Genomic DNA, 21293 nt, shown 5'->3' with positions numbered 1-21293 from the left:
CAGATAGGAAGAGAACCACGAGAGAGCTGTGTCACAGATGCCGAAGGATTGGAGGGTTTGGAGCAGAAGAGGGTGGTCAACAGTGTCAAAGGCCGCAGACAGCTCAAGGAGGATAAGCAGAGAGAAGTGGCCTATGGATTATGCTGTAAGTAGGTCATTGGTAATCTTGACAATTGCTGTCTCTGTAGAGTGATGGGGACGAAATCCAGATTGCAGTGGGTCAAGAAGAGAGTTTAGTGTAAGGAAATGGGATAGACGTGCGTATACTAGCTTTTAGAGGAGCTTTGAGGCAAGAGGGAGTAGGGAAATAGGGCGGTAGTTGGATGGGGAGGTTGGATCGAGGGAAGGTTTTTTGAGGATAGGTGTGACCAGTGCATGTTTTAGAGATGAGGGAAATATACCAGTGCTGAGGGAGAAGTTGAAAATGTGTGTGAGTATGGGGGTGAGGGTAGAAGAGAGGGAGGGGAGTAGCTGTGAGGGGATGGGGTCGAGGGGACAGGTAGTGTGGGGAGAGGACAGTATACGGGCAGAAACCTCATCCTCATTAACAGGGGCAAAAGAGCTGCATTTTTGGATATTTGGGTTTTGGATGATTGTGAGCTTTTGAGGGGGTGGGAGATTGGTAGTATGTTGAGAGCTGATTTCACTTCTGATGGAGTCAATTTTGTTATTGAAGTGGCTGGCAAAATCTTGAGCTGAGAGAGAGGTTGTATTAGGAGGTGGGAGTGGGCGGAGAAGAGTATTGAACGTGGAGAACAGACATTTTGGGTTAGAGGAAAGAGTAGAGATGAGATTAGAGAAGTATTGTTGCTTATAGAGATTAAGGGCAGAATAGTAGGAGTTCAGGATGAACTTGTAGTAAAGAAAGTCAGCTGAACTCCGAGATTTCCTCCAGTGTCGCTCAGCAGTACGGGAACATCTGCGTAGGTACCGTGTCAGAGGAGTATGCCAGGGCTGAGGATGAGAGTGTGGTTTCTGATCTATGGTTGGAGGGGCCAGATTGTCAATGACCGATGTAAGGGTGGAGTTATACGGGCAGGAAAAAGAGGTGATGGATGAGAGGAGAGGTTTGAGAGAGCTAGCGAACTGTTGCAGATCTAATGACTTAGTGCTTCTGTGAAGTTTGGTGTGAGGGGTAGAGGGAGGGGGAGTTGTAGGTAGGGAAGTGATGTTGTAAGTTAGGAGATGATGGTCAGAGAGAGGAAAAGGGGAGTTTGTTAAATTTGAGACAATAGGTGAAAATCAGATCAAGGGAATGACCATCTTTGTGAGTGGGAGAGTCAGTCCATTGTGACAGGCCGAAAGAGTAAGTGAGTTGAAGAAGTTGTTTTGCAGAGGAGGCAGTGGGATTGTCAAGAGGGATGTTGAAGTTGCCAAGAATGAGGGCAGGGGTGTCTGAGGAAAGAAAGTAAAGAAGCTAGTCCGCAAAGTGATCTAAAAATTGAGTTGGGGAGCCAGGGGGCGGTATATGACTGCAACACGTATAGAGAGGGGAGAGAATAACCAAATCAGGTGTGCTTCAAATTAAGAAAATGTGAGTGAAGAGAAGGGCTGTATTTGTTGAAAGGTGCAACGAGAGGAATGTAAAATACCAACTATTGTCTTCAAAGGACAAAAATAGCGCTGTGAATAGCTTTATCCAGAAGCATTTGGGTAATCCTAGGATTACCGATTTCTGACTTTATCAGCAACATATATATATATATATATACACACAGTATCTTACAAAAGTGAGTACACCCCTCACATTTTTGTAAATATTTTCTTATATCTTTTCATGTGACAACACTGAAGAAATGACACTTTGCTACAATTTAAAGTAGTGAGTGTACAGCCTGTATAACAGTGTAAATTTGCTGTCCCATTAAAATAACTCAACACACAGCCATTAATGTCTAAACCGTTGGCAACAAAAGTGAGTACACCCCTAAGTGTAAATGTCCAAGTTGGGCCCAATTAGCCATTTTCCCTCCCCAGTGTCATGTGACTCGTTAGTGTTACAAGGTCTCAGGTGTGAATAGGGAGCAGGTGTGTTAAATGTGGTGTTATCGCTCTCACACTCTCATACTGGTCACTGAAAGTTCACCATGGCACCTTATGGCAAAGAACTCTCTGAGGATTTGAAAAAAAGAATGGTTGCATTACATAAAAATGGCCTAGGCTATAAGACGATTATCAAGACCCTGAAACTAAGCTGCAGCATGGTGGACAAGACCGTACAGTGGTTTTACAGGACAGGTTCCACTCAGAACAGGCCTCGCCATGGTCGACCAAAGAAGTTGAGTGCATGTGCTCAGCGTCATATCCAGTGGTTGTCTTTGGGAAATAGACGTATCGTGGGTCAGCCTCTCAGTGCTCAGACCATAAGCCACACACTGCATCAAATTGGTCTGCATGGCTGTCGTCCCAGAAGGAAGCCTCTTCTAAAGATGATGCACAAGAAAGCCAGCAAACAGTTTGTTAAAGACAAGCAGACTAAGGACATGGATTACTGGAACCATGTCCTGTGGTCCGATGAGACCAAGATAAACTTATTTGGTTCAGATGGTGTCAAGCGTATGTGGCAGCAATCAGGTGAGGAGTACAAAGACAAGTGTGTCTTGCCTACAGTCAAGCATGGTGGTGGGATTGTCATGGTCTGGACCTGCATGAGTGCTGCTGGCACTGGGGAGCTACAGTTCATTGAGGGAACCATGAATGCCAACATGTACTGTGACATACTGAAGCATAGCATGATCCCCTCCCTTCAGAGACTGGGCCGCAGGGCAGTATTCCAACATGATAACGACCCCAAAAACCCCTCCAAGATGACAACTGCCTTGCTAAAGAAGCTGAGGGTAAAGGTGATGGATTGGCCAAGCATGCCTCCAGACCTTAACCCTATTGAGCATCTGTGGGGCATCCTCAAATACAAGGTGGGGGAGCGCAAGGTCTCTAACATTCACCAGCTCCGTGAGGTCATCATGGAGGAGTGGAAGAGGACTCCAGTGGCAACATGAACCTGTGAAGCTCTGGTGAACTCCATTCCCAAGAGGGTTAAGGCAGTGCTGGAAAATAATGGTGGCCCCACAAAATATTGACACTTTGGGCCCAATTTGGACATTTCCACTTAGGGGCTTACTCACTTTTGTTGCCAACAGTTTATACCTTAATGGCTGTGTGTTGAGTTATTTTGAGGGGACAGCAAATTTACACTGTTATACAGGCTGTACACTCACTACTTTACATTGTAACAAAGTGTCATTGTGTGCTTGCTAGAGAATAACAGTGAATAATTTTATATATATATATATATATATATATATATTGATTTATTAATGTAAAGTATATATATATATATATATATATATATATATACCTGTCTATCTATCTATTTATTTGTAATACATTTTAAAATGTCCTTGTTTATATACAGCAAATAAGACTTAAATTTCCATTTAATTCAACAAATTACAAAATAGGACCCCCTGGATGTTAAAACCAATTATGTAATTTTACTAAATTATTAAGATAATTGGTAAAGTATGTTGGTTGTTCAGGGAAATACAACATCTTATGACCGAAGTCTCATAAAATCAGTATTTCACCCTCCAAAGGAGTCAAATAATTTATGCCTCTGTCGTAATGCGCATTAAATAATCATAAAAATACTGAACTATTCTTATTATCGTATTCGAAATATTTTTGGAACAAGTTGAATAGGTCCTAGTAACTCCTTTCTGATATTAGATATTTCTTGAATGTTATTATAATCATATTTCATCTTATCACATCAGCTTTTTGCCAGTAAAAATGCAATTTCTTGATCCAGACTCCTTAAGATTCCCAGGAGAACCTAGAATATTTGAGGCCTAACCAGCAGGACTTGCTTTGAAGCCTGTGTCTAATTTCATTGTAATAACTGTGTGTGTTGGCATCCAGGTGTTAAAACTTAAAACTACCTCTGAGAAATCCTGCAACAATATTTTGGTTATTGTCCATCTTTAGCAAGATCCTGTTTTACTGGGCAACAATCCAGTAGGATGGTAAACTTACTGTAAGGAGCCAAATATGCAGAAGCTGTGTATTACTGTAGATAAGAAACGCTTAGCCTACGTTAAAGGGACATAAAACACACATTTTTTTCTTTCATGATTCAGATAGAACATATACTTTTAAACAACTTTCCAATTTACTTCTGTTCAAAGTTTCTTTGTTTTCTTCTTATCCTTTGTTGAAAAGCTGGGATGTAATCTCATAAGTATGCACGTGTCTACAGAATTATATGGCAGCAGTTTTGCAACAATGCAGCACTATTTCCTGATATGTAGTGCTTCAGGCATGTGCACGCTACCTACCTAGGTATCCCTTCAACAAAGAGTAACATGAGAACAAAGCAGATTTGATAATAGAAGTAAATTGGAAACTTTTTAAAAATTGTTTCCTCTATTTGAATAATAGAAGAAGATTTTGGATTTAATGTCCCTTTAACCCTTTGAGTGCTAAGTTGGATTTAAGTTTTTTTTTGTTTTTTTACTATTTTTAAAATCATTTTTTTAAAACTTTTTTTCCCACCAGATCCCGAAAACTTATACCCTTGGATAGTTTAGGCGATTATCTTTCAACGGTGGGTCTTGGGAGTCTGTAGCTTCTTAGATGCCCGAGATACAGGCTTCTAAGCAGCATGCATCCTTTCCCTATATTGCCCATTGTAATTTTTAAATAAAGTTGCACGTGATGTCATCACGTCATTGCGCGTGATGTCACCACACGTAACAGGAAGCCCCTGGCGAAGCCTGTCACTATACAGGCCCAATCGCCGGGGTAGGAGTTGATGGGAGCCCCCAGATTGCTCTCAAGGTCGGCGAGTGCTAGCGGCGGCTCTGAACATTCGTTAGCACTCAAGGGACATCAAACCCATTTTTTCCCCTTCGTGATTCAAATATAACACAATTTTAAACAAATTTTTAATTAATTTATATTATAAAGTGTGCTTCATTCTCTTGTATCCTTTGTTAAAGAAGCAGCAATTCACTACTGGGAGCTAGTTGAACACACTGGCTTATATGTGCAGCCACAAATCAGCACCTAGCATCCAATACTAAATTGCAGCTCCTGAGCCTACCTAGGTATGCTTTTCAAGAAATGATACCAAGAGAACAAAGAAAATTAGATAATAGAAGTAAATTAGAAAGTTGTTTTAAATTGCATGCTCTATCTAAATCATGAGAGATTCATTTTGAATTTACTGTCCCTTTACCAGCTGGGGACGTTCAGGCACTATTTCATTATTGTTGCTCAGTAATAATATGTATATCTGTATGTCTTAACACAGGCTAAAATGTGAACAGGAAGTCAGCTTAGGAAATACACAACATGCAGAAAACATCCCTGTTTCATCTTAAAGGGACATTCCAGTCAAAAATGTAAATGCATATCAATAAATTGCACCTCTGAAAGGAAGGGTATTTGCAATATACATGTATTGGCAAAAATGCTTCTAGTAAAACTTAGCACTGTTTTAGTGAAGAATAGCTAGATATTCTCAGTGCACCAGCATTTTAAATATCACAGTGGCTCAGAGCACCAGTGGGGCTTGTATCATGTCAGAAATTAATAAATTAAGTTGTTACAAGATGGTACCTTTGGCTCTCTGAGCAAGTGCTGTGTTTAAAATGCTGGTGCACGGTGCATACTTAAATACACTTTTGAAACAGCTATAACTTTTATAAGAAGGATTTTTGCTAATACATATATATTACAGAATGCTTTTATTCAAAACTGAAATAATTCCTTGTGGATTAAAATTTTGGCTGGAATGTGCCTTGGCACCATACACACATATGCTGTGAGGGACAGTTGGTAGTGGTGTCTATTGCGTCTGAGAAGGCAATTTGTGCCATTCAAGCCACTGGTGGTCACTCTCTGAGCTAATGAAATACACCTGGGAACGTGGTCATTGAGAGGGTGACTGAAGCAAGAGGTGCAATCCCCTGGATTTTTCTGATGAAGACGTGTGTCAGACTTCTTTCACCACTTTAATAAGGTTCATAAACCAACCTGGCAACAATATCCCCTTAATATTCAAAGTTAAAGGGACATGATACCCAATTGTTGAAGCACTTAAAAGTAAACACTACCTAGAAATTATCACTTGAATATCTCTATGTAAAAAAGGAAGATATTTTACCTCAAGATTTCCTCAGTAGCAATATCCCATTGTAAATGGACTTGAAGCAACCAATCAGGATGCTAGTCCCAGGACATGCAAGGGAGCATGCATCTGGCATGTGCAGGCACTGTCATATTATTTCCTTACTCAGTTTAAGGAAGTTTACTCTGAAAGCTCACAAAATTTCAGTGAAATCTCATGAGATCACAGTATAGCAAAGTATAACATCAGCACTGATGAAGATGATTGGCTGTTGCTGATTCCCCCCCCCCCCCCCCCCAATATGCAGCTGACGATAGCTACAGCATAACTGTTCATCCAACCCTTTATTATTGTGAGCTGAAGACATTTTGAGGTAAAAAAGTAAAATAATTTTTCATTGTTTTGATTTTTTTATATTCCTTTTCCAAATCATTTTTTTATCACTCTAGTGAAGCTGTGTCCCTCTCTACCTATAGAGAATATTAATGCAGCCATATCTGTTCCAAATTAAATTTAAACAAATTTTATTTAACCTTTTTCATGCAGAAACACATTTAAACATTTTTTTCTTGGTGCTCTTTCACAGACAAAATATAAATGTTTTGAATAAATGATTCACTGAAATATCCCTTTGAATAGAGTATTTTCTAAAACGTATGCCAGGAGAAAAAAAAAAAGAATTCTGGAATATAAAAAAAATGCTTTGAAGTTCCTGTTTTGATCTAATCCACCTTGTTCATTAATGTAAAAATAACTATTATTATAGTAAGGAGTGGCACGCTCACAGGGCTTCTGAAAAAGTAAGCGTACTGCAGGGATACTCATGTGACCCGAGCGTTGATGGTTATTGAAAGCAGATGTGACTAACAGTGACCTGCTATCCCCCCTCCTACTGTAGTGCAATGATAGAAAAGTATAGAGATTGTATAACAAAGGAAGCAAAACATTACAAAACAATACTAAAAGGGACAGTCAATACCAAAATGTTATTTTTTAAAAGGTTAGATAACGCCTTTACTACCCATTCCCCAGCTTTGCACAACCAACATTGTTAAATTAATATACTTTATAAGGTTTAAACTTCTACATTTCTGCTTGTTTCTAAGCCACTACAGACAGCCTTTTATCACATGCTTTTTTTTTTTAATTAATTTTTCAGAAAAGACTGCTAATCCATGTGTGCCATATAGATAAGATTGTGCTCTCTCCCGTGGAGTTATGGCTGACACTGCACTAATTGGCTAAATAAATAGTCATGTGATCAGGGGGCTATCAAAAGATGCTTAGATACAAGGTAATCACAGAGGTAAAATGTATATTAATATAACCGTATTGGTTATGCAAAACTGGGGAATGGGTAATAAAGGGATTATCTATCTTTTAAAACTATAACATTTTGGGAGTGTACTGTCCCTTTAAAGGGACATTAAATATTAAACAAATACTACACATAATGATGTATTCATTTCAAAGATTAGCCTGAGAATAATACGTACATATATTTTTTACAATTATATTAGAAATTTAAATATTGAAGATATAAGTGTAAAGTTTTCGTTTCTATAAATGACTTCAGTTTTATTAAGTAATGGGCGCCATGTTAGAACCTAGGTTTTCTCCTTTATCTATTTTTGTCTGCTGAGGACAGATATAAAACGGGCAATAAAAGAGAGTGTGCAAACAAGGCGGTGTGGAATATAGGATTGTTAAGTATCTAACAGGGTTTCCACACCGCATTGTTTGCACATTCTCTTTTATTGCCTGTTTGATATATGTCCCTTATTGTCCTCAGCAGGAGTGATAGATAAGGGAAAACCTAGGTTTTAATATCACGGAGCCCATTACTTTTTAGAAATTTAGTGGAATTGACAAAACCAGAATAAAATTATAGGAAAAGGGGACAAAACAATTAGTGAAAATGTATTGCAAAGTTGTTTTCACTATACATAATTAAACATATTACAATTTCAAGCTGATTAATGTACCTTTTACAGGGACATTCTAGTACAAAAATGACATGCTCTGTTTTGAAGGCACATATAATTTTTGCATTACTCATCCTATATAACAAAAGGTTTAAACACATAGGTAAAGTTCTGATTGGGAGCTGCAACTTCCAATCAGAACACACCAGGTCAGGCAATCACCAATAGCAGTCAGAAAATCAACCAATCACCAGCTTTGTCTTGCTCTAGCACTGTAATGCTATCTTATGACGCAGAAGGGGGGAAAGCAAAATAGTTAAGAACATAAGTTTAAAAGTAGAGGGGGAGGAGAAAAGACTGTAAAGGAGGCAGAGATGTAGATGAAAAGTTGCAGGTTAGAAGAGAGCTAATAGAAAGGAAAGAAATAAGAGGCAGATTATGGCAAAATAAGAACATAAAAAGATGAGATAGTTTTGATTTACGTCCAGAATTGTTTATTAAGACTGATGGTTCACGTGAGGAGTATTTAGGCTTGGAGGAGGCATCTTAAGTTCATATAGGTTGATTAGGATCCATAGGGGATAAATAGTGAGGTAACTAGTATGATGGATTAACTGAGTGAAGGAACCGAGTTACTGAGGTTTAGAATAAATTGAAGGTGACGACTGACGTTTAAAGAACAACTGGGGAAGTAATTACGAGTTTGGAAATGTCTGGAACGTTTAGAATATATGAATATGGATGTCCGTTTGTACATATCTGTGAGTGTGAGTTTCTTGAATCTGTGTATGTGTGTGTTTGTGTGCGTCTGTAAGCTTGCTGTTGCTCTATGAGTGTGTGTGTGTGTTTGTGTGAGTCTGTGAGCATACTGTTTCTCTATGAGTTTGTGTGCGTATGTGAGCATACTGTTTCTATGAGTGTGTGAGTGTGTTTGTGTGTGTGTGTTTGTGAGCTTGCTGTTTCTCTCTGAGTATTTATATGTCTGTGAGCATACAGTTTCTCTATGAGTGTGCATGCACGTTTGTCTAAGCATACTGTTTCTCTATGAGTGTGCATGCACATGTGTCTGTGAGTTTGCTGTTTCTCTATGAATGTGCTTGTGTTTGGGTCGGTCTGTTTCTCTATAAGTTTTGTGTATTTGTGTGTATCTGTGAGCAAACTGTTTCCCTATGAGTGTGTATGTGTGTGTCCGTCTGTGAGCATACTGTTTCTCTATGCGTGTGTATGTGTGTGTCCGTCTGTGAGCTTGCTGTTTCTATATGAGTGTGTGTGTGTGTTTGTGTCGGTCTGTGAGCATATTGTTTCTCTGTAAGTGTGTGTTTGTGTGTGTCTGTGAGCATAGTTTCTCTATAAATGTGTATGTGTGTGTTAGTCTGTGAGCTTGCTGTTTCTCTATGAGTTTGTGACCTTGCTGTTTCTCTTTGAGTGTGTATGTGTCTGAGCATACTGTTTCTCTTTGAGTGTGTATGTGTGTGTCTGTCTGTAAACTTGTTGTTTCTTTATGAGTTTGTATGTGTGTGTCCGTCTGTGAGCTTGCTGTTTCTCTATGAGTTTGTATGTGTCTGTGAGCTCTCTGTTTCTCTATGATTGTGTATGTGTCTGTGAGCATACTGTTTCTCTTGTGTGTGTCTGTGAGTCTGCAAGCTTGCTGTTTCTCTATGAGTGTGCATCTGTGAGCTTAGTGTTTCTCTATGAGTGTGCATGTGTGTGTGTCTGTGAGCTTGGTGTTTCTCTATGAGTGTGCGTGTGTATGTGTCTGTGAGCATACTGTTTCTCTATGAGTGTGTATGTGTTTGTGAGTCTGTGAGGTTGCTGTTTTTCTATGAGTGTGCATGTTTGTGTGCATCTGTGAACTTGCTGTTTATATATGAGTGTGCATATGTGTGCGTCTGTGAACTAGCTTTTCTCTGTGCGTGTGCATCTGTGAGCTTGCTGTTTCTCTATGAATGTGCATGTGTGAGTGCTTCTGTGAGCTTGCTGTTTCTCTATGGGTATGTATGTGGGTGTGTGTGTGCATCTGTGAGCGTACTGTTTCTCTATGAGTGTGCGTGTGTGAGTGCTTATGTGAGCTTGCTGTTTCTCTATGGGTATGTATGTGGGTGTGTGTGTGCATCTGTGAGCGTACTGTTTCTCTATGAGTGTGCGTGTGTGAGTGCTTATGTGAGCTTGCTGTTTCTCTATGGGTATGTATGTGGGTGTGTGTGTGCATCTGTGAGCGTACTGTTTCTCTATGAATGTGCGTGTGTGAGTGCTTCTGTGAGCTTGCTGTTTCTCTAAGAGTATGTATGTGTGTGTGTGTGTGTGTGCGCATCTGTGAGCGTACTGTTTCTCTATGAGTGTGCGTGTGTGAGTGCTTCTGTGAGCTTGCTGTTTCTCTATGAGTATGTATGTGGGGGGGGGTTGCGCATCTGTGAGCGTACTGTTTATGAGTGTGCATGCGCATGTGTCTGTGAATGTACTGTTTCTCTATGAGTGGGCATGCATGTGTGTCTATGAGCATACTGTTTCTCTATGAGTGTGTATGTGTGTGTTCGTGTGTGTCTGTGAGCGTACTTTTTTCAATAAGTGTATTTGTGTGTGAGTGTGCTTGTGTCTAAGTATGTATGCCTGTCTGTGAGTGTGTATGTGTGTCTATCTGTGTCAGTGTTTTGATTGGTGTGTTTGTTTATATATGAATTTATGTGAGTGGGTGTATGTGCTTGTGTGTTTATAAGGGTGGGTGTAAATGTGTGTCTGTGAGTGTGCATTTGTTTGTGTCTGTCTTTGAGTTTGCATTTGCTTGTGGATATGTATCTGTATACATGTTTCTATATATTCATTCTGGCATGCATTTTTTTGTGTGTCTGTGAGTGTGCTTCCATCTGAATATGTTTCTATATATTTATAATTGCCTGTGCGTGTGCATGTTTGTGTGTGTCTGTGAGTGTGCTTCTATCTGTATACATGTTTCTGTATATTTATACCTTCATGTGTGTGTGTCTGTGAGTAGAGTGTGCTTGTTTCTGTATACACGTTTCTGTATATTTATACATTCCTACGAGTGTGCATTTGTGTGTGTGTGTCTGTGAGTAGAGTGTACTTGTTTCTGTATACACGTTTCTGTATATTTATACCTTCCTGTGAGTGTGCATTTGTGTGTGTGTGTGTGTCTGTGAGTAGAGTGTGCTTGTTTCTGTATACATGTTTCTGTATATTTATACCTTCCTGTGAGTGTACATTTGTTTGTGTCTGTGAGTGTGCTTGCACCTTAGTATGTTTCTATATATTTATACTTGCCGATGAGGGTGTATTTGGGTAAATCTGTATGTGTGTGTGCATTTCCTTATGAATGTGCATGCATGAGTGTCACTGTGCATCTGTTATGGTGCCTTTGTTTACGTGTGAGTGTTTCTATTTGTCGGTCACTGTATCTGCCTTTGTGTATGTTTCATGTAAAAACAGATTATTATCATTAAAGGGACACTGAGCCCAATTTTTTTCTTTTGTGATTCAGATAAAACATGCAATTTTAAGCAACTTTCTAATTTACTCCTATTATCAATTTTTCTTTGTTCTCTTGCTATCTTTATTTGAAAAAGAAGGCATGTAAGCTATTTGTTTTCTTCAGCACCCTGGAAAGCACTTGTTCATTGGTGGATGAATTTATCCATCAATCAGCAAGAACAACCCAGGTTGTTCACCAGAAATGGGCAGGCATCTAAACTTACATTCTTACATTTCAAATAAAGATAACAAGAGAATGAAGAAAATTTGGTAATAAGAGTAAATTAGAAAGTTGCTTAAAATGGCATGCTCTATCGGAAATTGGGGTTCAGTGTCCCTTTAAGTCTTGAATGAAAATTCACAATAATGTTTAAAATAACGATCCTTCACCTAATTAAATATTCCTTCCTGTTGTGTCATCTATTGAAATCCAAATAAAAAAATCCATTACAAGTTATATTTCAACAAGCACTTTAATTCTATGGAAAAAAAGAGGCAAACTTTAAAAGCCATTCATCAAAAAAAAAAAAAAAAAATTAATGTAGGAATCATGTTTCCCAGTTGTAAATTTGCAGTAATAAACCTTCAAGATTTAATCTGTGCATTTTTTTTCTACAACAGAAGTTAAACAATGACCTCATGTTTAGAGTCCTGGAGACAAGAAGCTAATTTAGCTCACAAACAAAGAAAAAAACATTTTAGGTTTCTGCCAGGAATTTCATAAGCTCCCTCGTCAATAGCTAACCACAGAGAAAGCACTTGGTCATATGACTTCTTATTTCATTTTAACCTCTCTACAATACATTCTAGTACAAAAACATTCCTGAAGGCTAGCTTAATTTTGCATAACCAAAAATACCTATTTCATTAAAAAAGACAAAACACCAGAAACTTTAAACAATCTGGTAAATTGGGATTTAGGGTCATAAGGAACTTTAAATAACAAGGAAAAATTACGATAATGTATTATAACTGAAATAAGTTTCCTCTTTTGGTAAGCTGGGATACTAGCAAACAGGTTAAGCTAGCGCATAATAAACACTTAGGGGCATATTTATCAAGCTTCGTAAAGACCGCTGCTCCATAACTTGTCCGTCTGCTCTGAGGCGGCGGACAAAAATCAACCCGATCGAATACGATCGGGTTGATTGATACCCCCTACTAGTGGCCGAATGGCCGCGAATCTGCAGGGGGCGGCACCGCACCAACAGTTGGTGTAATGATAAATGCCGACAGCGTATGCTGCAGCGGACATGATACACTACTTCGTATCATGTCCGCTCGCACAATGTTAAATATGCCCCTCAGCATCATGTTAAGTTAAATATGAATATTGGCTACTGTTGTCTGATGTCCAGTATTCATTTGAATAGTTCAATCAATAAAAAAACTGAGCATGAGCCAGCAGCCGAAAGTTAGGAAGCAGCGATTATCAGATCGCAGCTCTCTAACCAGTACACCAGCTTTTAGCTTGCAAATTAATTCACCTCATCTACGTTCTCCCCAGGGTGATTGACAACCCTCTTCGTGCACCATTGGACTAGTTAAAAATGATGAATGCACATTTGGGGTCTATAAAAATGATAAAATGTATCACTCCCTGCTCTGAGTCTTTCTAAGATAGAAAAGTGTATAGGCCTATACAAATACAATACCAGTTTACTCAGGATACATACCAAGGATGCCAAGATAACAAAACAAAATTGTTAATAAATTAAAATCAAAATTAAACATTCATGAATTTGAGTGTGCAATTTTAAATAACTTTTCAAATGTACTTTTAAGTATGCTGGAAACTAAAACACAATTCAGATATATTTTACAGCAAAAACAGACAAAACAAATAATGTATATTGCAATGTTTTTTTATTTTCCATAATTAAACATTTTATGAAGAGATTAAATATTGAGTTTAATTCCTCTTTAAAGGTACATAATACTCATATACTAAGTCACTTGAAAGTGATGCAGCAGAACTGTGAAACGCTGACAAGAAAATATCACCTGAACATCTCTATGTAAAAAGGGAAGCTATTTTACCTCAACATTTCTTTAGCTCACTGGAGTAAGTGCTCTGTGAACAGTTATACTTCAGCTACTGTCCAGCTGAAAGTTGAAAAATTTCCTTGCTGTGATCTCATGAGATTTCATATAACTTCCCTAAACTGAATAGGAAAATAACATGACTGTGCCTGCACATTCCAGATACACACTCCCATACAAGTCCTGGGACTAGCATCCTGATTGGCTGCTTAAAGCATCTTTATAGTGGGGTGTGAACATTTAGGTAATTTTGAGGTAAAATATCTTCCTTTATTACATAGAGATGTTCAGTTGATATTTTCTAGTCAGCTTTTTACAGCTATGCTGCATCATTTTCAAGTGCTTCAATGTTGGTAGAGCAAATTCTTATTTAGACCATGTGTTATGTAGATCTTAATGTACAGTGGCATTGATCATACCTTATCTCCAGGCTGAGGTCGCATTATGGATACACGACTGTACCCTTTCCGAAGTAAGACCCACAATGCATCGAGTTTCCCCTACAAATAAAAAACAAAACACATAAATGTAGATTTTTAGCTGCTAAAACCTCATAAGTATATTAAGATGCATCTTCTGAACAGCGGAAAGCCAGAATATAACTTGATTAGGGATGGACTGATCTGTGAATAGAACAAACGGTGTTACCCTTGATATTATAATATATCTATTAATTAATATCTATTAATACATGTTTCAGTAGTGTTAATGTTTCTGTTTGAAAAACATTCAAATGTTGATTCTCACACTATAATTATCAATCTTTGAATGTAAATTTTACCTTTGATTTCTTTTTCTTATATGCAACATTTAAAATAGTGAACTTTTGAAATGTTTGCATGTTTAAAACATTTCTGACATTCATTTAGAATAACGAATGAGTAAGCCGTCATTTTCTCACCTGAAATTGTAATACGAATAGACCAGTTAATCAATTTAACAGCTTAAAGGGACAAAACATGACAGTACCGGCTGACCATATACTTGTACTTGCACAGGACAAACCCAAAACTTCATCATAGGCATAGAGAGGAGGCAGCGTGAGCGCGCAACCTTCTCTCTCTATAGAAGCTATTGTTACAGATCTATCAGATTGGTTGTAATACTCAGCTTCTATAAAGGAAGTGGCCGTTCGATGCAAGTGTGTACTGTAATTTTTATGGCACTGGTTTTGTGTCCCTTTAAAGGGACATGAAACCCATTTTTTTTTCTTTCATGATTAAAATAGAGTATACAAGTTTCAACAATCCAACTTTCCAATTTACTTCTATTACCAATTTGCTTTATTCTCTTGGTATCCTTTATTGAAGAAGCAGAAATGCAGTACTGAGAGTTAGCTGAGCATTGTGATGACGATTATTATTATCAGTTATTTGTAGAGCGTCAACAGGTTCCGCAGTGCTTATGATTAAAGGTATATGCAGTATGTGGAGCCAACAATCAGCTGATAGCTACCAGCCTCTTGAGTCTATTATTCAATAAAAGATACCAAAAGAACAAAGCAAATTAAATAATAGCAGTAAGTTGTAAAGTTGTTTAAAATTGTATGCTTTATCGTAATCATGAAAGAATATTTCTGGTTTTTCAGTCCCTTTAAATTTAAGAAGTAATATTTTCGTGTTATTTAATGTAGTCCAGAATCTCTTTAGTCTTAAGCGATCCAGCAATTGCTGCTATCATCTACAAGGGTTTTAGAAAGATTGGAATTAAACCCAATCGGCCAGATTACGAGTTTTTCATTTTGAGCTGTGCGGTGCTAACAAGCAGTTTTCTTTCACCGCTCACTTACCTGCAGCGCTGGTATTACGGGTTTTTACAAACCCGGCATTAAAAGACAAGAAGTGAGCGTAGTGCAAAATTTTGCTCCTTACCACACTCCAATACCAGCGCTGCTTAAGTCAGCGGTGAGCTGGTCGTACGTGCTCGTGCACGATTTCCCCATAGGAATCAACGGGGAAAGCCGGCTGAGAAAAAGTCTAACACCTGCAAAAAAGCAGCGTAAAACTCAGTAACACAGCCCCATTGATTTCTATGGGGAAATAAAATTTATGTCTACACCTAACACCCTAACATGAACCCTGAGTCTAAACACCCCTAATCTTACACTTATTAACCCCTAATCTGCCACCCCCGACATTGCCGACACCTGCATTATATTTATTAACCCCTAATCTGCCGCTCTGGACACCGCCGCCACCTACATTATAGTTATGATGAACCCCTAATCTGTTGCCTCCAACATCGCCGCAACCTACCTATATTTATTAACCCCAAATCTGCTGCCCTCAACGTCGCCGCCACTATAATAAACATATTAACTCCTAAACCGCCACACTCCCGCCTCGCAAACATTAGTTAAATATTATTAACCCCTAATCTGCCATCCCTAACATCGCCACCACCTACCTACATTTATTAACCCCTAATCTGCCGCCCCCAACGTCGCCACCACTATACTAAATGTATTAATCCCTAAACATAAGCCTAACCCTAACACCCCCTAATTGAAATATAATTTAAATAAATCTATCTAAAAATTCCTATAATTACCTAAATAATTCCTATTTAAAACTAAATACTTACCTATAAAATAAACCCTAAGATAGCTACAATATAACTAATAGTTACATTGTAGCTATCATAGGGTTTGTTTTTATTTTACAGGCAAGTTTGTATTTATTTTAACTAGGTAGAATAGTTATTAAATAGTTATTAACTATTTAATAACTACCTAGCTAAAATAAATACAAAAGTACCTGTAAAATAAAACCTAACCAAAGTTACAATAACACCTAACACTACACTATAATTAAATAAATTAACTAAATTAACAACAATTAAATACATTAAATTAATTAGCTAAAGTACAAAAAAACCCCACTAAATTACAGAAAATAATAATAGCCCTATCAAAATAAAAAAAGTCCCCCCAAAATAAAAAAAACCCTAGCCTAAACTAAACTATCAATAGCCCTTAAAAGGGCCTTTTGCGGGGCATTGCCCCAAAGTAATAAGCTCTTTTACCTGTAAAAAAAAATACAAACAACCCCCCAACAGTAAAACCCACCACCCACACAACCAACCCCCCAAATAAAATACTATCTAAAAAAAACCTAAGCTCCCAATTGCCCTGAAAAGGGCATTTGGATGGGCATTGCCCTTACAAGGGCAGTTAGCTCTTTTGCGGCCCAAACCCTAATCTAAAAAATAAAACCAACCCAATACAACCTTAAAAAACCTAACACTAACGCCCTGAAGATCGACTTACAGTTCTGAAGACCAGACATCCATCCTCAAGGAAGCGGCAGAATTCTTCATACAACCGGATTTTTTCTACCTTAATTCCGATTGGCTGATAGAATTCTATCAGCGATTCGGAATTAAGGTAGAAAAAATCCTATTGGCTGATGCAATCAGCCAATAGGCTTGAGTTTGCATTATATTGGCTGTTCCAATCAGCCAATAGAATGCAAGCTCAATCATATTGGCTGATTGGATCAGCCAATAGGATTGAACTTCAATCCTATTGGATGATTGCATCAGCTAATAGGATTTTTTCAACCTTAATTCAGATTGGCTGATAGAATTAAAACAGCCAATAGTAATCTAAAGGACGCCATCTTGGATGACGTAACTTAAAGGAACCTTCATTCGTCAGGTAGTCGTCGGAAGAAGAGGATGCTCCACGTTGGATGTCTTGAAGATGGACCCGCTCCGTGCCGGATGGATGAAGATAGAAGATGCCGTCTGGATGAAGACTTCTGCCCATCTGGAGGACCACTTTGCCCAGCTTGGATGAAGACTTCTGCCGCTTCCTTGAGGATGGATGTCCGGTCTTCAGAACTGTAAGTAGATCTTCAGGGGGTTAGTGTTAGGTTTTTTAAGGGTGTATTGGGTGGGTTTTATATTTTAGATTAGGGTTTGGGTCACAAAAGAGCTAACTGCCCTTTTTAAGGGCAATGCCCATCCAAATGCCCTTTTCAGGGCAATGGGGAGCTTAGGTTTTTTTAGATAGTATTTTATTTGGGGGGTTGGTTGTGTGGGTGGTGGGTTTTACTGTTGGGTGGGTTTGTTTGTATTTTTATTTACAGGTAAAAGAGCTGATTACTTTGGGGCAATGCCCCGCAAAAGGCCCTTTTAAGGGCTATTGATAGTTTCGTTTAGGCTAGGGTTTTTTTTTATTTTGGGGGTGGCTTTTTTATTTTGATAGGGCTATTAGATTAGGTGTAATTAGTTTAAATATCTTGTAATTTATTTATTATTTTCTGTAATTTAGTGTGTTTTTTTGTACTTTAGCTAATTTAATTTAATTTAATTTGTTTAATTGTTGTTAATTTAGTTAATTTATTTAATTATAGTGTAGTGTTAGGTGTTATTGTAGCTTAGGTTAGGTTTTATTTTACAGGTACTTTTGTATTTATTTTAGCTAGGTAGTTATTAAATAATTAATAACTATTTAATAACTATTCTACCTAGTTAAAATAAAACATAATTTATGTAAGAACTTACCTGATAAATTCATTTCTTTCATATTAGCAAGAGTCCATGAGCTAGTGACGTATGGGATATACATTCCTACCAGGAGGGGCAAAGTTTCCCAAACCTCAAAATGCCTATAAATACACCCCTCACCACACCCACAAATCAGTTTAACGAATAGCCAAGAAGTGGGGTGATAAGAAAAAAGTGCGAAAGCATAAAAAATAAGGAATTGGAATAATTGTGCTTTATACAAAAAAATCATAACCACCACAAAAAAGGGGTGGGCCTCATGGACTCTTGCTAATATGAAAGAAATGAATTTATCAGGTAAGTTCTTACATAAATTATGTTTTCTTTCATGTAATTAGCAAGAGTCCATGAGCTAGTGACGTATGGGATAATGACTACCCAAGATGTGGACCTTTCCACGCAAGAGTCACTAGAGAGGGAGGGATAAAATAAAGACAGCCAATTCCTGCTGAAAATAATCCACACCCAAAATAAAGTTTAAATGAAAACATAAGCAGAAGATTCAAACTGAAACAGCTGCCTGAAGTACTTTTCTACCAAAAACTGCTTCAGAAGAAGAAAACACAACAAAATGGTAGAATTTAGTAAAAGTATGCAAAGAGGACCAAGTGGCTGCTTTGCAAATCTGATCAACCGAAGCTTCATTCCTAAACGCCCAGGAAGTAGAAACTGACCTAGTAGAATGAGCTGTAATCCTTTAAGGCGGAGTTTTACCCGACTCGACATAAGCATGATGAATTAAAGATTTCAACCAGGATGCCAAAGAAATGGCAGAGGCCTTCTGACCTTTCCTAGAACCGGAAAAGATAACAAATAGACTAGAAGTCTTTCGGAAAGTCTTAGTAGCTTCAACATAATATTTCAAAGCTCTAACCACATCCAAAGAATGCAATGATTTCTCCTTAGAATTCTTAGGATTAGGACATAATGAAGGAACCACAATTTCTCTACTAATGTTGTTGGAATTCACAACCTTAGGTAAAAATTCAAAAGAAGTTCGCAACACCGCCTTATCCTGATGAAAAATCAAAAAAGGAGACTCACAAGAAAGAGCAGATAATTCAGAAACTCTTCTGGCAGAAGAGATGGCCAAAAGGAACAAAACTTTCCAAGAAAGTAATTTAATGTCCAATGAATGCATAGGTTCAAACGGAGGAGCTTGAAGAGCCCCCAGAACCAAATTCAAACTCCAAGGAGGAGAAATTGACTTAATAACAGGTTTTATAGGCACCAAAGCTTGTACAAAACAATGAATATCAGGAAGATTAGCAATCTTTCTGTGAAAAAGAACAGAAAGAGCAGAGATTTGTCCTTTCAAGGAACTTGCAGACAAACCTTTATCCAAACCATCCTGAAGAAACTGTAAAATTCTTGGAATTCTAAAAGAATGCCAGGAAAAATGATGAAAAAGACACCAAGAAATATAAGTCTTCCAGACTCTATAATATACCTCCCTAGATACAGATTTACGAGCCTGTAACATAGTATTAATCACAGAGTCAGAGAAACCTCTTTGACTAAGAATCAAGCGTTCAATCTCCATACCTTTAAATTTAAGGATTTGAGATCCTGATGGAAAAAAGGACCTTGAGACAGAAGGTCTGGTCTTAACGGAAGTGTCCACGGTTGGCAAGAAGCCATCCGGACAAGATCCGCATACCAAAACCTGTGAGGCCATGCTGGAGCTACCAGCAGAACAAATGAGCATTCCTTCAGAATTTTGGAGATCACTCTTGAAAGAAGAACTAGAGGCGGAAAGATATAGGCAGGATGATACTTCCAAGGAAGTGACAATGAATCCACTGCTACCGCTTGAGGATCCCTGGATCTGGACAGATACCTGGGAAGTTTCTTGTTTAGATGAGAGGCCATCAGATCTATTTCTGGAAGCCCCCACATTAGAACAATCTGAAGAAATACCTCTGGGTGAAGAGACCATTCGCCCGGATGCAACGTTTGGCGACTGAGATAATCCGCTTCCCAATTGTCTATACCTGGGATATGAACCGCAGAAACTAGACAGGAGCTGGATTCCGCCCAAACCAGAATTCGAGATACTTCTTTCATAGCTAGAGGACTGTGAGTCCCTCCTTGATGATTGATGTATGCTACAGTTGTGACATTGTCTGAAAACAAATGAACGATTCTCTCTTCAGAAGAGGCCAAGACTGAAGAGCTCTGAAAATTGCACGGAGTTCCAAAATATTGATCGGTAATCTCACCTCCTGAGATTCCCAAACCCCTTGTGCCGTCAGAGACCCCCACACAGCTCCCCAACCTGTAAGACTTGCATCTGTTGAAATTACAGTCCAGGTCGGAAGAACAAAAGAAGCCCCCTGAATTAAACGATGGTGATCTGTCCACCACATCAGAGAGTGTCGTACAATCGGTTTTAAAGATATTAATTGAGATATCTTTGTGTAATCCCTGCACCATTGGTTCAGCATACAGAGCTGAAGAGGTCGCATGTGAAAACGAGCAAAGGGGATCGCGTCCGATGCAGCAGTCATAAGACCTAGAATTTCCATGCATAAGGCTACCAAAGGGAATGATTGTGACTGAAGGTTTCGACAAGCTGATATCAATTTTAGACGTCTCTTGTCTGTCAAAGATAGAGTCATGGACACTGAATCTATCTGGAAACCCAAAAAGGTTACCCTTGTCTGAGGAATCAATGAACTTTTTAGTAAATTGATCCTCCAACCATGATCTTGAAGAAACAACACAAGTCGATTCGTATGAGATTCTGCTAAATGTAAAGACTGAGCAAGTACCAAGATATCGTCCAAATAAGGAAATACCACAATACCCTGTTCTCTGATTACAGACAGAAGGGCACCGAGAACCTTTGTAAAAATTCTTGGAGCTGTTGCTAGGCCAAACGGTAGAGCCACAAACTGGTAATGCTTGTCTAGGAAAGAGAATCTCAGAAACTGAAAGTGATCTGGATGAATCGGAATATGCAGATATGCATCCTGTAAATCTATTGTAGACATATAATGCCCTTGCTGAACAAAAGGCAGGATAGTCCTTACAGTTACCATTTTGAATGTTGGTATCCTTACATAACGATTCAATATTTTTAGATCCAGAACTGGTCTGAAGGAATTCTCCTTCTTTGGTACAATGAAGAGATTTGAATAAAACCCCAGCCCCCGTTCCAGAACTGGAACTGGCATAATTACTCCAGCCAACTC

General features: G+C 38.4%; 1 protein-coding gene across 1 annotated transcript in view; it reads right to left on the bottom strand.

The window, feature by feature from the left end:
• The window catches only part of ANTXR1 (ANTXR cell adhesion molecule 1), a 317106-nt gene that overhangs the window by 17796 nt on the left and 278017 nt on the right, over nt 1-21293 (bottom strand). The window contains exon 17 of the mRNA XM_053718205.1: nt 14004-14084. Coding sequence (XP_053574180.1) covers nt 14004-14084 — 81 coding nt within the window. The remainder of the gene's footprint in view (nt 1-14003; nt 14085-21293) is intronic.

This window comes from Bombina bombina, chromosome 6 (assembly GCF_027579735.1).
Source record: "Bombina bombina isolate aBomBom1 chromosome 6, aBomBom1.pri, whole genome shotgun sequence".
Classification (NCBI taxonomy): domain Eukaryota; kingdom Metazoa; phylum Chordata; class Amphibia; order Anura; family Bombinatoridae; genus Bombina; species Bombina bombina.
Note: the sequence above shows the minus strand (reverse complement) of the source record. Positions and strands in the feature narration are given on the sequence as shown.